This window comes from Artibeus jamaicensis, unplaced genomic scaffold (genome assembly GCF_021234435.1).
Source record: "Artibeus jamaicensis isolate MK-2021 breed Jamaican fruit bat unplaced genomic scaffold, CSHL_Jam_final contig_540, whole genome shotgun sequence".
Lineage (NCBI taxonomy): Eukaryota > Metazoa > Chordata > Mammalia > Chiroptera > Phyllostomidae > Artibeus > Artibeus jamaicensis.
This window is the reverse complement of record NW_026521879.1, coordinates 3,048,638-3,069,986: the sequence shown is the minus strand read 5'-3', so window position 1 is coordinate 3,069,986 and position 21,349 is coordinate 3,048,638. Positions and strand designations below refer to the sequence as shown.

General features: G+C 37.3%; 1 protein-coding gene across 5 annotated transcripts in view; it reads left to right on the top strand.

The window, feature by feature from the left end:
* Nucleotides 1-21,349, top strand: part of CADPS2 (calcium dependent secretion activator 2) — a 621,734-nt gene that overhangs the window by 300,029 nt on the left and 300,356 nt on the right. For all 5 annotated transcript variants that reach the window (XM_053669960.1, XM_053669959.1, XM_053669957.1 and 2 more), the window contains exon 7: nucleotides 7,308-7,419. In XM_053669960.1, the coding sequence (XP_053525935.1) occupies nucleotides 7,308-7,419 (112 nt within the window). The remainder of the gene's footprint in view (nucleotides 1-7,307; nucleotides 7,420-21,349) is intronic.

The window sequence follows — 21,349 nt, the reverse complement described above, 5'->3', positions numbered from 1 at the left end:
CATACTTATTTAAGCTCTCCTTTAAAATTGCACATTCTTGTCAAATGTCAGTAAAAGTGTAGTCTGTTATAACTAGAATCTGCCAGTATCCTTGTACCTTAACTTCTCACCTGAAAGCTTGTTATTTAAGCTTTCCTCACAGGGGCGGACTACTAGTGTTCCATGCTATTGACTTAGAGGTTCCAGACCTTGTAGATAGATGTATTCTTGAAGATTGCCTACTGGGTCCTATGATATGCATCTGTTTCCTGCCTTCATGGGCATATTGCACAGGTGTCAAACTCATTTTCACTGGGGGCCACATCAGCCTGGTGGTTGCCTTCAAAGGGCCAAAGGTAATTTTAGGACCGTATAAATGTAACTACTCCTTAACAGTTAGGCGAGACCTTGGGGCTGCCGCTGGGTAGAAATAAGGTGCTGGTCAGGATAAAACAAGGCGGAGGGCTGGATTTGGCCCACAGGCCTTGTGTTTGCCACCTGCGGCAAATTTGTTTTGGGATATCCTAGATTCCCTTCCAAGTTCTATATTATTGACTTCCTATATATTTTAGTTAACTATTTGTTTTGTAATAAGTTATGGTCTATACTTGCAATATATTTATTAGGTTATTTGTGTGACTTCTTTTTTTAATTAAGAATTTATCATATACACAATGGAATTCTATGCAGCAGAGAGAAAGAAGAAGCTACTACCCTTTGCAACAACGTGGATGGAACTGGAAAGCATTATGCTGAGTGAAGTAGGCCAGGCATTGAAAGACAAATACCATATGATCTCACCTCTAACAGGAAGCTAAACAACAAAACAAACAAGCAAACAGAATAAAAACAATGACACGGAAATAGAGAACAAGTGGGCAGCGACCAGAGGGGAGAGGGAAGGGAATTTAAGGGGAAAAATGGGGAGGGATTTTGAGGAACAAGTATGAAAGACACAGGAATGAGGACTGGGGGGGCAGGAAATGGGAAGGAGGTGGGGAGATGGGGCAGGGGGGCTGGGATGGGAGAAATAGACAAAAAACTGTACTTGAAAAAAATAACTAAAAATTAAAAAAAATATTTTATTTATCTATTCAATATAGTATTGGAAGTTTTAGCCACAGCGATCAGGCCAGAAAAGGAAATAAAAGGCATCCAAATAGGAAAGGAGGAAACAAAACTGTCACTATTTGCAGATGACATGATAGTGTACATGGAAAATCCTATAGACTCTACCAAAAAACTGCTCGAACTAATTAATGAATTTGGCAAAACAGAGGGTTACAAAGTCAATATCTGGAAATCAAAGGCATTTTTGTATACCAACAATGAATAAGCAGAAGCAGAAATCAAGGAAAAAATCCCATTCGATATAGCAAAAACAAAAATAAAATATCTGGGAATAAACCTAACTAAGGAGGTAAAACACCTGTATGCAGAAAACTACACAACACCGAAGAAAGAAATCAAGGAAGACACAAACAAATGGAAACATATACCATGTTCATGGATTGGAAGAATTAACATCATCAAAATGTCCATACTACCCAAAGCAATTTACAGATTCAATGCAATACCTATTAAAGTACCAATGGCATACTTCACAGACATAGAACAAACACTTCAAAAATTTATATGGAACCATAAATGACCTCGCATAGCAGCTGCTATTTTGAGAAAGAAGAACAAAGTAGGAGGGATCACAGTACCTGATACCATACTGTATTACAAAGCCACTGTAATCAAAACAGCCTGGTACTGGCATAAAAACAGGCACATAGACCAATGGAACAGAATGGAGAGCCCAGAAATCAACCCAACCCTCTACAGTCAATTAATATTCAACAAAGGGGGCAGTAACATAAAATGGAGTAAAGATAGCCTCTTCAACAAATAGTGTTGGGAGAACTGGACAGCTACATGCAAAAAAAATGAAACTTGAGCACCAACTTACACCATACACAAAAATAAATTCAAGCTGGATAAAAGACTTAAATATAAGCCTTGAAACTATTAAAGTCCTAGAGGAGAACATTGGCAGGAAAATATCATATATTTCACGTAGCAACATTTTTACTGGTATGTCCCCTAGAGCAAGGAATATAAAGGAAAGAATAAACAAATGGGATTTCATCAAAATAAAAAGTTTCTGCATGGCTAAAGAAAACAGTATTAAATTAGCAAGACAACCAACTGTATGGGAAAACATATTTGCCAATGATACCACAGACAAAGGTTTAATCTCCAAAATATACAAAGAACTTACACGACTCCACTCTAAGAAGACAACCAACCCAATTAAAAAATGGGAAAAGGACTTGAACAGACACTTCCCCAAGGAGGACATACAGAAGATCCAGAGACACATGAAGAAATGCTCAATATCGCTAGCTATCAGAGAGATGCAAATTAAAACCACAGTGAGATACCACTTTACACTAGTCAAAATGGCTATCATAAACAAAGCAACCAACAACAAATGTTGGAGAGGGTGTGGGGAAAAGGGGTCCCTAGTTCACTGTTGGTGGGATTGCAGACTGGTACCAGCATTATGGAAAAAAGTATGGAATTTTCTCAGAAAAATAAAAATCAACCTGCCTTTTGATCCAGCAATTCCACTGCTAGGATTATATCCTAAGAACCCCAAAACATCAATTTCAAAGAACCCCAAAACATCAATTTCAAAGAACCTATGCACCACAATGTTCATAGCAGCACAATTTACAATAGCCAAGAGCTGGAAGCAACCTAGGTGCCTGTAAGTAAATGAATGGATCAAAAAATTGTGGTACATATACACAATGGAATTCTATGCAGCAGAGAGAAAGAAGGAACTACTACCCTTTGCAACAACATGGATGGAACTGGAAAGCATTATACTGAGTGAAATAAGCCAGGTGTTGAAAGACAAATACCATATTATCTCACCTTTAACAGGAAGCTAAACAACAAAACAGACAAGCAAAATAAAAACAAATACACTGAAATAGAGAACAGGGGGACTGCGACCAGAGGGGAGAGGGGAGGGAATTTAAGGAGAAAAAAACGGGAGGGATTTAGAGAAACAAGTATAAAGGACACAGGGCAATAACTAAGGGGGGTAGAAATGGGAGGGAGGTGGGGTGCATGGGGGAGGGGTGGGCTGGAATGGGAAAAATAAACAGAAAACTGTACTTGAAAAATAACTAAATAAAATTTTTAAAAAGATTAATTAATTAATTTATTTATTTATTCATTTACTTATTTATTTTATAGAGAGGGGAAAGGAGGGAGAGAGGGAAAGAAACATTGTGTGGTTGCCTCTCACACACCGCTGGCCTAGAGACCTGGCCTGCAACCCAGGCATGTGCCTTGACTGGGAATCAAACTGGTGACCTTGGTTTGCAGGCCAGCACTCAGTCCACTGAGCCACACCAGCCAGGGCTATTTGTGGGACTTCTTTAAGCTGGTTTGTACCTCTGGCATATGACTTTAATTGTACCCTTCCTAATATAGTGTTAGTTCTCTAATTTTACACAGGTTCAACCATTGATAGATAATCATGGCCTTGGGATTGGAAAAGATAATAAACAGTTCAGACTCAAAGAACATCAATATTTTTATATCAAATATACACCAAAAGCTGACAAATATTTAAAGGGAAATTGACAAAACCTCTCTTTTGGTGGGAGATTATAATACTTCTATCATACTATATAAATGATACCAAAAACCCATAAGGATACAATAGATTTAGAGAGCATAGTTAATAAGCTTGATCTAGGGACTTCCGCCAAGATGGAGACGTAGGTGGAGGAACCACCTTGCCTCTGTGCACAACCAAATCTAAGAACAACTATTTTTAACAGCAGTCACAACCAAGCCACACGGAAAATCGACAATACGGAGTCCAAAGGACAACTAGATACTCAGCTGGACCGGTAGGAGGAGCGAAGCCAGCAGCGGAACATGTTAGCAAGAAAAATTCCCGGGTGGTGCGAGGTGAGCGCGCAAGCAGCCGAAAGCACTGTCGGCGGGCTGTCTGTGGTCAGTCGAGCACCTGCGTGCGGAGAAACCAGTGAGAAGGGAAGCCTGCGTGGGGCAGCAGGCTCGCACAATTCCGATCGGATAAACAGGCCCGAGGCGAGTGGTGTGACTGGACGGACTGGGCTAGCAGAGAGGACCGCCATTGCTCCCTCTCTGACCACGCCCCCACACACAGCGTCACAAACCAGCCACCTGGGTTGCCCCATCCTGGTAAACAACTAAGGCTTCGCTCCGCTTACTTAACGGCACGAATAGACCAAAAATGGCTCTAGGACAACTCAGAGCCCCAGAACCGATAGATCTAAGCGATGAAGAAATAGCCAGTCTTTCAGATGCACAGTTCAAAACACTGGTTATCAGGATCCTTACAGAACTGGTTGATTTTAGTCACAAATTAGAGAAACATATGGAAGCTAAACTAATTGAAATGAATGGTAATACAAAGGAAACCAATAGTAATGGAAAGAAAATTGGGAGTCAAACCAAGGGAGTGGACCAGAAGGAAGAAAAAAAATGATCAAACAGAAAAGAATGAAGGAATAAGAATTCAGAAAAATGAGGAGAAGCTTAGGAACCTCCAGGACATCTTTAAACGTTCCAACATCCGAATTATAGGGGTACCAGAAGGGGGAAAGGCACAGCCACCAGTGGAAAACTTATTTGAACAAATAATAAAGGAGAATTTCCCCAAGCTGGCAAAGGAAATAGACTTCCAGGAAATCCAGGAAGCTCAGAGAGTCCCAAAGAAGTTGGACCCAAGAAGGAACACACCAAGGCACATCATAATTATATTAGCCAAGATTAAAATGGGAGAGAATCCTAGAAGCAGCAAGAGATAAGGGGACAGTCACCTACAAAGGAGTTCCCATCAGACTGTCAGCTGATTTCTCAAAAGAGACCTTACAGGCAGGAAGGGGCTGGGAAGAGGTATTCCAAGTCATGAAAACCAAAGATCTACAACCAAGATTGCTCTACCCAGCAAAGTTTTCATTTAGAATGGAAGGACAGATAAAGTGCTTCTCAGATGAGGTCAAATTCAAGGAGTTCATCATCACCAAGCCCTTATTATATAAAATGTTAAAGGGACTTACCTAAGAAAAAGAAGATAAAAAAGATGAACAGTGAAAGGACAGCAAACTCACAGTTATTAAGAACCACACCTAAACCAAAAGCAAACTAAGAGGACAGCTATCTCAGGAGCAGAACCATAGAAATGAAGATCTCATGGAGGGTTAGCAACAGGGGAGTGGGAGGAGGGGAAGGGGGGAGAAGGTCCAGAAAATAAGTAGCATAGACAGTAGGTAGAAAATAGATAGGGGGAGGGTAAGAATAGCAGGGGAAATACAGAATCTAAAGAACTTGAGACACGTGTTCATGAACTAAAGGGGGAAATGGTGGGGGAGGGGTATGCAGGTTGGAGGGGAATGGAGGGGGGGAATAGAGCAAATGTAATGGCATAATCAATAAAAAAAGTTAAAAAAAATAAAGTATGTTGTTACTAAAAAAATAATAAGCTTGATCTATTGCCAGCTGTATGTACAGTGTGGTATTCACAATGGAGGATCCTTTTATTTCCCTCGAATACTCATGGAAAAGTTACACACACATTTTGGAATATATTTTATATCTATACAAAATATATAAAATGCAATTATAAGAAAGTATCTCCATGGGTTAGTTATCAAATATAACTGCATAATACCAAACAAGAAGGATATGTCATGGGAATCTACTCCAGAATTGTCATCCAGATCTCCTGATTGTACTCAAGGCTTAAGGTTCTATACACTGAATTAAGAAATGTTCTTCTGTACTCCCTTATTTTAGTTCTGAATCTATTTTTTAATCCCTATTTTAGCTCTACTTTATCTCAGACTCTCTTAATTCTATGAAATGACAAAAAGATTCTTTGCTAACTCCTTTCTAGAAGTCCAAAATAGAAATTAAGCTGCTCTTCCATCCTAATTGAATCTTTCTCTTTCCTCTGGCATATAACTCTAATTAAAATAGATCAGACTGTATCTGGATGCTAGTTTCCTTAGTCATTGAAATGACCTTGGGTTTACTATACATGTATTGTGATGTAACTTCTGTATAGGAGAGAAAGTTATCACAATTATTTAATTTTTATTACATTTGCTTTTCCTCAGTTTTATGTGTTTCTGAAGCTTCCTTAATATCATTTATAAAATAAATTTAGATAGTTCTATTAAAATGCTAAATTATTTTTAAAATAATATATACAGTATAATAGATTGATTTCTGGTATTGTATTTTAACAGAAACTTTTACTGTTAAATTTCACTTTTTTCTCTTATGTATGTTTTTCTCAATGGCATTTTCTTCATGATGTGTTAAATCTCATGCCTGTGATCTCTCACAGTTATTGGTAAGATTTTAAAATATCAGCTGTGTGTCAGTTAAATTTATAAATATACTAGACTGAATTGCTGTGTGGTAAAGCTGAGATGCTATTAATTAAAATATGAGCCAAGAAAACATGTTATTTTATGATGATGATTTGAAAAGCCAGATATTGGCAGACTTACCCCATTTTTAGAAGAGTGTACTAGGAAAACACTCATTTCTATCATGCTTATTTCTTTTTCTTTCACTGGAGCTTTTAAAAAAATCATGTAAAGTGCCCTGGCCATGTGGCTCAGTTGATTGGAGCATCAGCCCTTACACCAAAAGGTTGCAGGTTTGATTCCCAGTCACAGCCTCTATGGGAAGCAACCAGTTGATGTTTTTCTTCTCTCTGTTCCTCTCTCGCTAAAATCAATAAACATATCCTGCAGTGAGGTTAAAAAATTCATGTGAAGTAACAGGCTCCAGATAATTCACTTTTTAAATAAAAATAATATCTAGTAGAGAATTTTCAAGAAGAGATGGGGTAAAATCTTCAGTATAAAAATAATTTTCTGGGAAACTACCTTTTTGATAAACAAATCCTTAGTAATTTTCCCTAGCCATCCATAAAAATTGTATTTTTTATTCAAATTAATCAAATAACAGATTTTAATAGCTGCATCTGTAATGCTTCACCTTAACCTAAATTCTTATCACATACTAGTTTTGTACTGTAATGTGCTAATTTTTAGAACAGCTGAATAATTAAGCTTTAAAGCTCATTGTTATTTTTCTTCTTGATTGAGCCATCTGTCAGAAACAAAAGCAAAGATAAAAATCTCATTGAGCCAAAAAAAATTCTGTATTGCTTAACATGTCTGTTAAGGAGATGCATTTATCTGGAAAGAAAATAATGCTGCACTTCAAAGAAAATTTTTGTTACTTCTTTGCAGATGGGGAACCCAAGGCGACTTCACCACTACCCATCCTCGGCCTGTGGTCAAAATAAAGCTCTTCACAGAAAGCACTGGAGTCCTGGCCCTTGAAGATAAAGAACTGGGAAGGGTGAGTTATAGTCAGCTATGTGTTTCTGAGGTCATACAATTTTAATTTCCTTTGATTTGGAGTTAAAGTGGACCAGTATGCATTGTGTGAACTTTATGTTCATAAATTACATAAAATAATTGATTTTCAGTTCCTCATGAGCCCAGCTCGCAGCTCTACTTTATTAAACATGGTTGTCAATAACATGCTATTGTGATAGGCATTGGGTGTGTAATAAAAGGTACATATGAATTGTAGTCACTCAGTCATTCTTCTCACACACATCCTCCACAGGCCAACTTGTACCTCTTGGTAAAAGATAATTCTCATTAAAATATTTCTGCCCGTGGGTTAAAAACATCATCTTTATATTTAAAGTCATCTGCTCTTTATGTTTATTATGATTGGACTAATTATAGACCTCTCTTAAATGTATTTATCTCTTGTCTCTCCCATTTTCCCTGTAAGAAGGTCTTCCTAACCCTTATTTTAACATTGAATTCCTTTTTTTCTTATAGTAACCTCCTCATACCTAGAATATATTTATCCTCTAATTCCAGGATATCTTTACTCAGCTTTTTCTAGCAGTAAAAGCATTAAAATTAGGGTAGATTTGTGATCTTAGCACCTCTCTGAGTGAAAAATTGTCTTCTGTCTTGTTCACAAAGTACATGTGCTCCAGCTCTAAAGTTAGCATCTGTGTCATGGATCTTTCTTGCCCAGCCCTGAGCACTGGAGTCACAGATATTTTCCATGGAATAAAACCTTCACAAATCTTACTCAAAATTTCTTCTGATGATGGACTACTTGCAATGATCCTTGTGACGCTAGGATCTTTGTGTACACTGGAATTTTTCCCCACAATTGAGATTTCTATTCATTTCAAATCCTCATCTTTTATGTGTCCTTTGCACCGCTGAGTGTTCTCATTGCTAAGGATTTTATGAATCTATACCCACACTCCAGAGATTATGGGCCTGGACTCACATTCCAGATTCTCTCTTCTGTTGCCTTGTTGCATGTATTTGTTAATAACTAACAGAGCTAAGCCATACTGTTCATTTACCCATATGCTTGAATTTATTCATTTAATCTAACAACAGAGTCCTGCAGATTATACATGGTTTGATGGATTTATGAATCAGGAATTTTTATTTGAACTAATACTATATTTTTACTTTATTTACTTGTAACTATTTTTCACTGTCCGATAGCAACTATTTGAAGTCTAATGCTATAACGTAATTCTTCAGGTACTCTGAATTTATTTCTCAGTTGGCTAAGCATATATTTAAACAATTTTTAAATTGTGTACCTAAGTGGCATATTTTCCAATCAGTTTGTATTCTGAGAAAGGCCTACGCACCCTTCATACAAGAAAGACAACTTTTGCCCTGGCTGGGTAGCTCAGTTGGTTCGAGCATCATCCTGATACACCAAGGTCGCAGGTGCAGGGCACATACAGGAAGCAATCACTGAATGCATAAATAAGTGGAACCACAAACTGATCTCTCTCTCTGTCCCCCTATTTCCCTCTTTTCCTTCTTTATCCCCCCGCTCTCCCGTTCCTTCTTCTTTCTCCCTCTAAAAATCAATGAATACTTTTTTTAAAAAGGAAAACAACTTTTTGTCTGTACAAGAGTTTCTCAGTCTCAGTACTATTGATATTTTCAGCAGGATTCTTTGTTGTTGGGTGCTCTCTTTTGCACTTTATGGTATTTAGCAACATCCTACTCAGTGCATGACAGCATTACCCCTCCACCCTTAAGACATTAAAAAATGTCTTCAAATGTTGCCAGGAGTACCTTTCTGGAAGGTGTGCAAAAACCACCTCTGCTTGAAAACCATTGATCTAAACTAATGACCTGTATACATTCTATGACTGTAAATATTATTTGTGTGTTAATGACTTCAGTTTTTTTTTAATTTTTATTCTTTGGAGCTGCAGATTTATATATCCAATATGCATACTTGGTATCTTTAATGGTATGTTAACAGATATCTCAAACTAAGTGTTTTTGTCCCATAAGGTCTTCCATAGAGGTAGTTGTCAAGCCAATGACATTGACATTCCCTTTGATTTCCTTCCTTCATTCTAATACCCAATCTTTTTGCAAGTTCTGTCATCCTTTTCCTAAATTTATCCTGAATCCATCCACATCTTAACATCTCCTCTACCCTAATTCAAGACACCCTGATTTCTCACACATAATAACTGTGGTAATGGGCTGCTTAACCACTTTACCATTTATTGTCTTGCCCCTCTGATGTAGTTTTTAACAATCTCAGTCGCTATGATCTGTGTAAAGTTCAAAACTTACCACATCATTCTGTCCTTAAAATCATCCACTGTTTTCTCATGTCTTTGAAATAGAAGTCAGGCTCCTTGTTGTAGTGTAGTGTGGCCAAGAGGGTGTCTCAAGCTGGGACCCTGGATCAGCAGCGGCAGCAACACCCTGAAGACTGAGATGCTGATCTGAAGCCCCCCTAGATCTGCTGCACCATCAAGTCAGGGGTTGGCCTGCTGCCCTCTGTTTCAACAAGGCCTTCTGGTAACAAACACCAACAATTAAGAGCACTGCTCTGTGTGAACTGAACTCTCTCTCTCCAAATTCGTCTGCTAGTTTGGTCCTCTTGCTTACTATCAGCCTCTCTGCACACTTGGTTTGCTTTCTGTTCCTCAAACATGCCATGCTCATCCCAGCTTTAAATTTTAGGTCTTTAGAAGTGTTACCCTCTGAGCACATGTGTGCACATACACAGTTAGAAGAAATTGGTAATAATATCTGAATGCTAGGGCTGTTGATGATGTATCCTATGTATGTGTCTGCTATTATACTTAGAAACAGAACTTTTTTGTTAAAGATTTCATTTATTTATCTTTAGAGGGGAAGGGAAGGAGAGAGGGAGAGAAATATCAATGTATGGTCGCCTCACATGTGTCCCCTGCTGGGAACTGGCCTGCAATCCAGGCGTATGCCCTGACTGGGAATTGAACCATGATCCAGGGCAGAACTTTTTATTTAATAAGAAAAAAAAACCTGATATGATCTGAAATCTACAGTTTAAAATTTTATAAACATATACCTGGGGATCCTAGTTTTTAAAGTAGACTTTTAAAATTAAAATTTTAGGTAGCATTTGTATTTGAAAGATGAGTAAAGACCCCTTAACACATATTTATGCCACAAGAATATACCACTATATATCTAATAGAGTGTCTAAAGTACAGGAAAACCAACAATAAAAAATGCTGGCAAGGATGCGAACAATAGACTCTTATTCTTTGCTGGTGGAAATGCAAAGTTGTACAGCCATTTAGAATACAACTTTCCAGTTTGTTATAAAGCTGATATCCTAGGTATTTAAACAATGGTTTATGATGTTTGTCCTATATGTAAATGTTTGTAAGTTTTCATAATTGCTAAAAACTAGAGGCAATAAGATGTCCTTCAACAGAGGAATCAGTAAACAAACTGTGGTACATCCATAGAGTGGAATACTATTCAGCAAAAAGAAGATACAAACTATTCATGCAACAATATAGAGAAAACTGAAATGCAAGAGAAGGAAGTAAGACTTAAAAGACAATATACTGTATGATGTTATAGAAAGAGCAAAACTATGGGAATAGAAAACAGATGAGTGTTTTCCAAGGACTGATCAAGGGGGAAGTGGTTGGCTACAGAGGGGTAGACAGGTGAAGGAACCTTCTCTGTGGTTCTGGGTGTTGGCCACAGAACTGTATATATTTGCAGACACCCATAGGACTCTGCATCACGAAGAATGTACTTTAAGTTATGCAAATACACACATACACACCAGCACCAATCAGCGAACCAGGAGTGTCAAGGGTATCCCATCACAGAATACAGACTATGACAAATGAACTTAATTGTATTACAAAGGTATGCTTACCTTCACTGAAAGTGTTGTAGAACTTTGCCACTGATGTTCTGGAACAGCTGCGGGATTTGATTGTCAGTCACCAAGAAGCATGAATTCCAATGCATGAATTTGGTGAAAAAAGGGAAGAGGTTGTTTAATTACAAATTATACAGATTCAGAATAATGGCAGATTTCTGCCAGTAAGTACCACTCCCTTTAAAACACCCCAAAACACATAATCCTGCCCCTCTTTGCCAACCCAGCCAATTTACAAATATGTCAGTCAGAGGTATTGTCTTTCTGAAAAGCAGAAATCTGTGGCTCAGCATTCCCAGTCACACACAGTTCAGCATTCTAGGCATCTCCCACTAATTTGTGCTTGGTTAGGCAGGTCCCCCTGCAGTGCCATCTGCTCTGCTGCCTTGTTCTCCAGGCAGGTTTCCCAGCAGATCTCCTCTTTCTTATGCCAGTTCTTAATCCAAAACTGTGTGACACCTCCTTACACACCAGACCTCATGGCTGACAGGGCTGCCCTTCTACACCCTCTGAAACAACATGGCTGCTCCCTACGCTTTTCGTTTTCATGGCAGAATTCTCCTGTTTCCTGGCTCCTTCTTCGTGGCTGCCTCTCTCTCTCTCTCTCAGCCCACACTCATTTTAAATGCTGACTGGGAACTTCCTACATGACCTCATATCTGGTCCTTCCTACAGTGTGCTACTTTGCCAGTTCCCCCATATCTCGTACTTTCTTTTGGCTGCCATCTTTAGTCAGGGCAAGAGTTCCCCATGACACAGGGATGTCCAGCTCCCTGCATCTCATGCAGGAGATGTATAAGTTCCCCCAGCTATGTAACTTTCAGGCTATATATGTAACGATTCACTATATAGCCTGAAAGTCACATAGACCTTCTACCTGGGGCAGCAGCACAGCTATCAACTAGCTATCAACTTGCCATTGTTATGAAAAGTATCTTAACCACTGTATAATCCTTCCCCCCATCCCCCAACCATGGGCTATGGGGAATATTTTCAGGGACCCCTGCTCTGTATCCCGTTTCAAAATGGTGATGAGAAAACTACTTGAGCAACCAAAAAAGAAAAGGTAACCTACAAACACTACCTTAACCAAGTAACAAAGATTAACACTCGCATGGTGCCATGCACCTATATTATATCCCTAATATGATGTTATGAGAAGGACTCACTTCACCTCTGTAATGTTCCTTCTAAAAACCCCAACATAAATCGAATCTACTTATCAAAAAAATATCAGACAAATCCAAACTAGGGGATGTTGTACAGGATAATTGGCCGGTAATTTTTAAGACTCTCAAGGTCATGAAAAATAAGAAACTGTCACATAGACCAGAGGAGATTGAGGAGACACAACTAAATGCATTGCAGTGTCCTAGATTGGCTCTTGGAATAGAAAGAGGGCATTAGTAGAAAAACTGGTGGAATCCATTTAAAGTCTGGGGTTAATAGTAACATACCAGTGTGAGTTTGATCGTTTTAACAAATGTACCGTGGTGTATGCTGTTAATTATGGGGGGGAATTGTCAGAGGTATACCAGAATTTTCAATGCTATCTTTGCAACAGTTTTGTAAACTTAAATTATTTCAAAGTGCAGATTTATAATAAATAAAGGCTTTATGTTAAATGTTGTTAAATATTATTTAAAAATTTTTGAAACTTCAACATATTTTCTAAGAAACAAACATTTTCTTACACTTTAATTCCATTTTCACACCTAGGAAATTTAATATTGATTCAATAATAAGAGGAAGTCAACATTCAGAGTTCCCTAACTATCCCAACATGTCCATAAAAGCTAGATTCCCTCTTATCCCTCTGAATACAGTCAAGCATCATGTCATGTATTGCATTTGATTGTTAGGACTCTTTGGTCGCCTTTACTTTATAATGCTCACCTCTAATTTTTTTTTTCATGACAATGACATTTTCAAGAGTCTGAACTAATTTTTAGAATGTTTTGTTTTTATTCTGGATGTGTCTTATTTTTCTTTTTCCATGACTAGATCAGGTTAATATTTGGGGGAAGAACACTACCTATGTGATATTTTGTGCATTTCATTGCATCATATCAGGAGTCATATAGTAGCAGTTCTTTTTGACATTGGTTATGGTAATTAAATGTGATTCTATTAGTCTTTGTTTTCTGGCACTTGAGTTAACAGACACAGCTTGTACTCTCCCTCTCCTAGGCCTCTAATCAGTGGTGGTTCCTTTTAGTGATAATGGAATTTAGAAAACAACATTCTATGTATGGTCAATTCTGGTTAAGAAATATATACATACAAAACATATCATGAGTTTACTGGTTCTCCACAGCATCAGTATATTTGCTTATTTTCTGTTTTATAATACATACAAAATCCTTTCAGAAATACCATATCAGTACCAGAGCCAACAAGTTTACAAAGTAAAGGTCAGTATTTCCTTGCAGGGTTTTCTTTTTGTTTTTGGTTTTTTGGGGTTTTTTTTGTCCTTAGAATATATCCCAGTAACAGTGTATGTCTGATTATTATGTTCAAAAGTAACTCAATGCAATGACAGATAAACCTTCTTATATTCTAAATAGTGAAAGTTACTAAAGAAATTGCAGGTTTTGCCATTATGGAGATTTTTGTCAATAAGTATATGAGATACGTTTTCACCTGAGCAACTCACTAGGAGGCTTATTTAATCAGCTTTTCCCTGCTAAGTAAGTTTCACTCCTCTGACTTTTATTAAATGTGATCTGGAGGCATTGATTCTCTGGATCTTGACCCCTTGTCTGTAAATTGAATTAAGTAAAATAAAAGTTCTGTGTTGTCACTGTGAGCTCCAATTCTCTATCATTGTATTGGTTTACTGGTTATTAATACTGCTTACCATTCAGACAGAATCCCATTTAATCCTCTTTCAGGGCTGGTAGTAACATTCCACATTTAGATAAGGAAAATGAGATTTGGAGAAGTTAAGAACACTCTCTAAGTGCAAGAGTCAGGGTTTAAACTCAGGTTTTTTGACCCCAAAGTCTATCTCCTCAAACAATGATTAAATACGACTCCTGGTAAAATGAGGACCTTTGACCGTGTTATAGAAACATGATGTGATTGTAGGTCAGTACAATGCAATGACTTAGAGCAGGAATCACATGTTATTTATGCTAAACTCATTTTATGGGTCACCATTTAATATGTTTTATACCATTATGTAAATATATACATTTAGTATATTTTATAATATTCTATAATTTGAATCTTACCAGGGTACTCTCTGGCTGCCAGTATCTTTCTATTTCTGTATGTTCTCCTCAACTCTGTACAGAAGAACTGCACGGGGAGTATTCGAAAAGACACAAGTTCGGGCCCACACTTTTTTGGTTGGCTTGGGGTGGTGCCAGGAAAGAATATTTTAAGTACTTCTCAGGAGATGTAAACAAGCATCTAGGATTCAGAGTTGCTGTACACTGATACTAATGTGCAGCCAGAGTTTAGACCTAGTGACTTACATAAGGGTAAAAAAATTTATCATGGCATATAGTTTTGTGAAATGATAGCTCAGATTTAGATAGGCATCAGGCAGCAGAAAGTTGTGTTGTTTGACATGCAGATTTTGTTTGTAGATAGCACATGCCAATAGTTATTTATGGAAATGGAGGTGGCATATGGAGATTTTTCATCTGAATTGGTGGCCAACCCTCCATCAGGTGCTAAGGGGCTACCTGGAGGCAAAACAGAATTTTTTTATTATAGGTATGTCCTAGCAGGTAAGTAAATGACCAGTGAAGCATCTAAAAGTTTATAGTTCACCATAACCAAGATGATTTTGTCCCCCAAAACTTTAAAAGCAAGGCTTACCTAACATAGTCATATAAAAATCTGAATAATGATTCCACAGGGCATTTATGAGTGGGCAAGGCAGTTTCCTTTAAGTCTTTCAGAATGAACTATTGGACTCCTGGATAGGTATTTAACTTGTCAAATGGTATTCTTGAGTACAAAATGAATTTTTGAAGTTTCTACCCCAATAACTTTTTAGTTTCAGAAGTGTTGCTTTGAAGACATTCTTTCTGATGGTTTTTAGAAAACTAGCCCATTGTCTGTTCGTACACTCTGAGTTTAGGCCTCGGTAACACCTTGGTGCACACAGAAGGGTGCTGGTTCCTCTGCCCCTGAGGAGGGAGAAGCATGCAAATCAGACAGCCTGTTTTTTGGTTTTTTGTTTGTTTGTGTTTTATAGTGCAGAGGAGGCAGACATACTCTTTTTTCTAATTTAATTAAACAATGTCCCAAGATAGCAAAAGGCTAAATGTTTGTTCACCTCTGAGATAGACATTTATACTAATAAATCTTATACTAACATTCTTGAAATTATGTTTTCATTGTATTAATTTTGCTCATCTTTTCTGTTTGAATATTTGCACTGCTGTTCAACATTTCTTAATCTGGAGATGTTCATACCTAATAATTCAAACTGAGAGCCATTATGCTTCTTTTATAAATATAAATACTATCTGGAAACAGAAGGTCGTGGTTAATTTTATATACATTTTAAATATTAAGATAAATTAGCCTTGCTGAATTGATTATTCCATTAAAATGAACTATTATCTTTCAAGTAGCTTGTTATATATTAATGTATCAAGGAAAAGTTGGCCTATATATTTGCCCTTTTCATTGTTGTTTCTTATGTTTGCTTTGTTAAGCACCAAAACAGCATTCATCGAAGGAGTTATCAGGACATGTGTGATTTTTTTGTTTCTGAAACTTGACAAGAGAGAAACAGTGTAGTAGAGTATTCATGTATCTGTCTTTGGGTACAAACTTCCTTAGAAACTAATTAACTGGTCCATCTAATTATCCCTTTCTTGCCTCCCGTGTTTCTGGACTATACCCTTTTTGTTTTTTTTTTTTAATTATATAATTCTGGTTAAGTTGAATTTCTTTGTTTTAAACTGATTTATTTTAATCATTGTTAAAAGTACATTTTTCTGTCTTTTACTCCCAGCCCCCCCCCCCGCCCAGTCCTCCCACCTGCCTCCCATTTCCACCTCACTTAGTTTTTGTCCATGTGTCCTTTATACTTGTTCCTATAAACCCTTCCCCTTTTCCCTGGAAATTCCCTCCTCTCTCCCATCTGGTCACTGTCAGCCTGTGCTCTATTTCAGTGTCTTTGATTATATTTTTCTTGCTTGCTTGTTTTGTTGTTTAGCTTCCTTTTAAAGGTGAGATCATATGGTATTTGTCTTTCAACACCTGGCTTATTTCACTCAGTGTAATGCGTGCCAGTTCCATCCATGTTGTTGCAAAGGGTAGGAGCTCCTTCTTTCTCTCTGCTGCATAGAATTCCATTGTGTATATGTATGATAGTTTTTGGATCCATTCATTTACTGATGGGCACCCAGGTTACTTCCAACTCTTGGCTATTGTAAATTGTGCTGCTATAAACACTGGGGTGCATAATTTCTTTTGGATTGGTGTTTCACAGTTCTTAGGATATAATCCTAGCAGTGGAATTGCTGGGTCAAAAGGCAGGTCAATTTTTATTTTTCTGAGAAAATTCCATACTGTTTTCCATAATGGTTGCACCAGTCTGCAATCCCACCAACAGTGAACTAAGGACCCCTTTTTCCCACACCCTCTCCAACATTTGTTGTTGGTTGCTTTGTTTATGATAGCCATTCTGACTGGTGTAAAGTGGTATCTCATTGTGGTTTTAATTTGCATCTCTCTGATGGCTAGTGATATTGAGCATCTTTTCATGTATCTCTGGATCCTCTGTACGTCCTCCTTGGAGAAGTGTCTGTTCAAGTCCTTTGCCCATTTTTTAATTGGGTTATTTGTCTTCTTAGTGTGGAGTCTGTAAGTTCTTTGTATATTTTGGAGATTAAACCTTTGTCTGAGGTATCATTGGCAAATATATTTTCCCATACAGTTGGTTGTCTTGCTAATTTAATACTGTTTTCTTTCACTGTGCAGAAGCTTTTTATTTTGATGAGATCCCATTTGTTTATTCTTTCCTTTATATTCCTTGCTCTAGGGGATATATCAGTAAATATGTTGCTGCGTGAAATATCTGAGATTTCCTGCCTATGTTCTCCTTTAGGATTTTAATGGTTTCACGGCTTATATTTAAGTCTTTTATTCACCTGGAATTTATTTTTGTGTATGGTGTAAGTTGGTGCTCAAGTTTCATTTTTTTGCATGTAGCTGTCCAGTTCTCCCAACACCGTTTATTAAAGAGGCTATCTTTACTCCATTTTATGTTACTGCCCCCTTTGTTGAATATTAATTGACTGTAGAGAGTTGGGTTTATTTCTGGGCTCTCTGTTCTGTTCCACTGGTTTATGTGCCTGTTTTTATGCCAGTATATAGGCTGTTTTGATTACAGTGGCCTTGTAATACAGTTTGATATCAGGTATTGTGATCCCTCCTACTTTGTTCTTCTTTCTCAAAAGTGCAGCTGCTATTCAGGCTCATTTATGGTTCCATATAAATTTTTGAAGTGTCTGTTCTAAGTCTGTGAAATATGTCATTGGTACTTTAATAGGTATTGCACTGAATCTGTATATTGCTTTGGGTAGTATGGACATTTTGATGATGTTAATTCTTCCAATCCATGCACACGGTATATGTTTCCATTTGTTTGTGTCTTCCTTGATTTCTTTGTTCAGTGTTGTGTAGTTTTCTGCATACAGGTGTTTTACCTCCTTAGTTAGCTTTGTTCCCAGATATTTTATTTTTGTTTTTGCTATATCAAATGGGATTTTTTCCTTGATTTCTGTTTCTGCTGTTTCATTGTTGGTATACAAAAGTGCCTTTGATTTCCAGATATTGACTTTGTAACCCGCTGTTTTGTGAAATTCATTAATTAGTTCGAGCAGTTTTGGGGTAGAGTCTATAGGATTTTTCCATGTACACAATCATGTCATCTGCAAACTTTGACAATTTTGTTTCCTCCTTTCTGATTTGGATGCCTTTTATTTCTTTCTCTTGCCTGATTGCTGTGGCTAAAACTTCCAATACTATATTGAATAGGAGTGGTGATAGTGGACATCCTTGTCTTATTCCTGATCTTAGTGGAAAAGCTTTTAGTTTTTTCCCATTAAGTATGATGTTGGCTGTAGGTCTCTCATATATAGCTTTTATTATGTTGAGGAATGCTCCCTCTATTCCCACTTTGCTGAGTGTTTTTATCATAAATGGGTGTTGTACCTTATCAAAAGCTTTTTCCGCATCTATTGATATGATCATGTGGTTTTTGTTCTTGCTTTTGTTTATGTGATGTATTACATTTACTGATTTGTGAATATTGAACCAACCTTGCATCCCTGGGACCACTTGGTCATGGTGTATGATCTTTTTAATGTATTGCTGAATGCGGTTTGCCAACATTATGTTCAGGATTTTAGTGTCTATGTTCATCAGCGATATTGGCCTGAAGTTTTCTTTCTTTGTTGTGTCTTTATCTGGTTTTGGAATTAGGATGATGCTGGCTTCATAAAAAGAGTTTGGGAGTCTTCCATCATTTTTAAGTTTTTTGGAATAGTCTGTGAAGGTTAGGGGTTAAGTCTTCCTTAAATGCTTTGTAGAATTCTCCTGTGAAACCATCTGGTCCAGGGCTTTTTTGTGTTGGGAGTTTGTTGATTACTGCTTCAATTTCTTCTGCTGTCATTGGTCTTTTCAGGCTTTCTGTTTCTTCTTCCTTGAGTTTTGGAAGATTATATTTTTCTAGAAATTTGTCCATTTCACCTAGGTTTTCAAATTTCTTGGCATACAGTTCTTCATAGTAATTTCTTATAATCCTTTGTATTTCTGTGGTGTCAATTGTAATCTCTCCTCTTTCACTTCTCATTATGTTTATTTGGCCCCTCTTTCTTTTTTTCTTGATGAGCCTGCTTAAAGGCTTGTCGATTTTCTTTGTCTTTTCAAAAAAAAAAAAACAGCTCCTGGATTCATTGATCCTTAGAATTGTGCTTTTATTCCCTATGTCATTTAATTCTGCTCTGATCTTGGTTATCTCCTTCCTTCTACTTCCTCTGGGCTAGTTTTGTAGTTGTTCCTTGAGTTCTTGTAGGCATAGGGGGTAAGTCATTTGTTTGAAATGTTTCTACCTTATTTAGGTAGATCTGTATTGCTATGAACTTCCCTCTCAGGAGTGCCTTGGCTGTGTCCCATAAGTTTTGGGTTGTTGTGAGTTCATTTTAACTTTTTTTGAGAAACTTTTTGATTTCTTCCCTAATTTCATTTTCGACCCATTCATTTTATAATAGCATGCTTGCTATTCAATCTCCATGATTTTGAGTATTTTGGGATTTTTTTTGAGGGTTGGTTTCCAGTTTTAGTCCCTTGTGGTCCGAGAAAATGCTTGGTATGATTTCAATTTTCTTGAATTTGTTGAGGCTTGTTTTGTGTCCTATTATGTGGTCTATCTTTGAAAATGTTCCATGTACATTTGAAAAGAATGTGTATTTAGCTTCTTTGGGATGAAGGGCTCTATATATATCAGTTAACTCCATTTCATCTAGGATTTTGTTCAGTGCCACAATATCTTTGTTGATATTTTATTTGGAAGATCTCTCCATTGTTGACAGTGGGGTGTTAAAATTTCCTACTGTAATTGTGTTGCGGTCAATATATTTCTTGAAGTCCCCTAGGATTTCTTTATATATTTGGGTGTTCTTATGTTGGGTTGCATATATATTTACGATGTTTGTGTCTTCTTGGTGAATTCTTCTTTTGAAGTATTATTAAGTGACCTTCTGGGTCTCTCTTTATGGCCCCGTTTTTTGACGTCTATTTTGTCTGATAGGAGTATTGCTAACCCAGCTTTTTTTTTTCCTGCTCGTTTGCTTGGAAAATTTGTTTCTAGCTCTTCACTTTCAGTCTGTGTAGGTCTTTGGTCCTGTGGTGGGTCTCTTGTAGGCAGCATATGTGTGGGTCATGCTTTCTTATCCATTCAACTATTATATGTCTTTTGATTGGAGCATTCAATCCATTTATGTTTAAGGTTATTATTAATAGATACTTATTCATTGCCATTTTTGTACCTGTGTCCCTCTCTGTCTCTCTCTTTTCCTTCCTTTCCTTAAAACAGTTTTTTTAGCATCTCTTGCCAAGCTGGTTTGGTGGATATGTATTCTTTTAGACTTCTTTTGTCTCGGAAGCTCTTTATTTGGCCTTCTGTCTTGATTGAGAGTCTCGCTGGGTAAAGTAGCCTTGGTTGCAGGCCTCTGGTTCTCAGTACTTGGAATATTTCTTGCCATTCTCTTCTTATTTGGAGTATTTCCATTGAGAAGTCATTAGCTAACCTTATTGGGGCTCCCTTGTATGTTACTTCCTTTTTCTCCCTTGTTGCCTTTAAGATTCTCTCTTTGTCTTAGAATTTTGCCATTTTAATGATGATTTGTCTTGAAGTGGGCTTTTTTGGGGTCCTCTTGATCGGGACTCTCTTTGTTTTCTGGATTTGTGTGACTTTTTCTCTCATCAGATTAGGGAAGTTTTCCCTCATTACTTTTTCAAATAGGTTTTCTATTCCTTGCTGTCCTTCTTCTCCTCCTTCTGGTATCTCTATTATTCAGATATTATTACATTTCATATTGTTCTGCATTTCTCTTAATCCCTCTTCATTCTTTCTGAGCCTCTTTTCCTTTTCTTGCTCTTTGTGCATTTTTTTTCTACTTTTTCATCCACCTCACTGATCCAATCTTTTGCCTCATCGATCCTGCTTTGGATTTCTTCCACTGTGTTCTTCAGTTCAGAAACTGTATTCTTCATTTCCTCTTGGCCCTTGCTGATAGTTTCCATTTCCTTTTTCATGTTGATATAGTTTGCAGTGAGTTCATTATGGTTCCCCTGTAGTTTCTGGTAGCTCATTGTGAGCTCTTTGAACTTCCTGATAACCAGTGCTTTGAATTCAATATCTGATAGCTGATTTGCCTCTGTTTCATTTAGCATTTTTTCTGAGGCTTCCTCCTTTCCTTTCATTTGGGAATTGTTTCTTTGTCTTTCCATTGTTTGTGAGACTCTTCTTTGTAGCTTCAGCTTCTTAAAT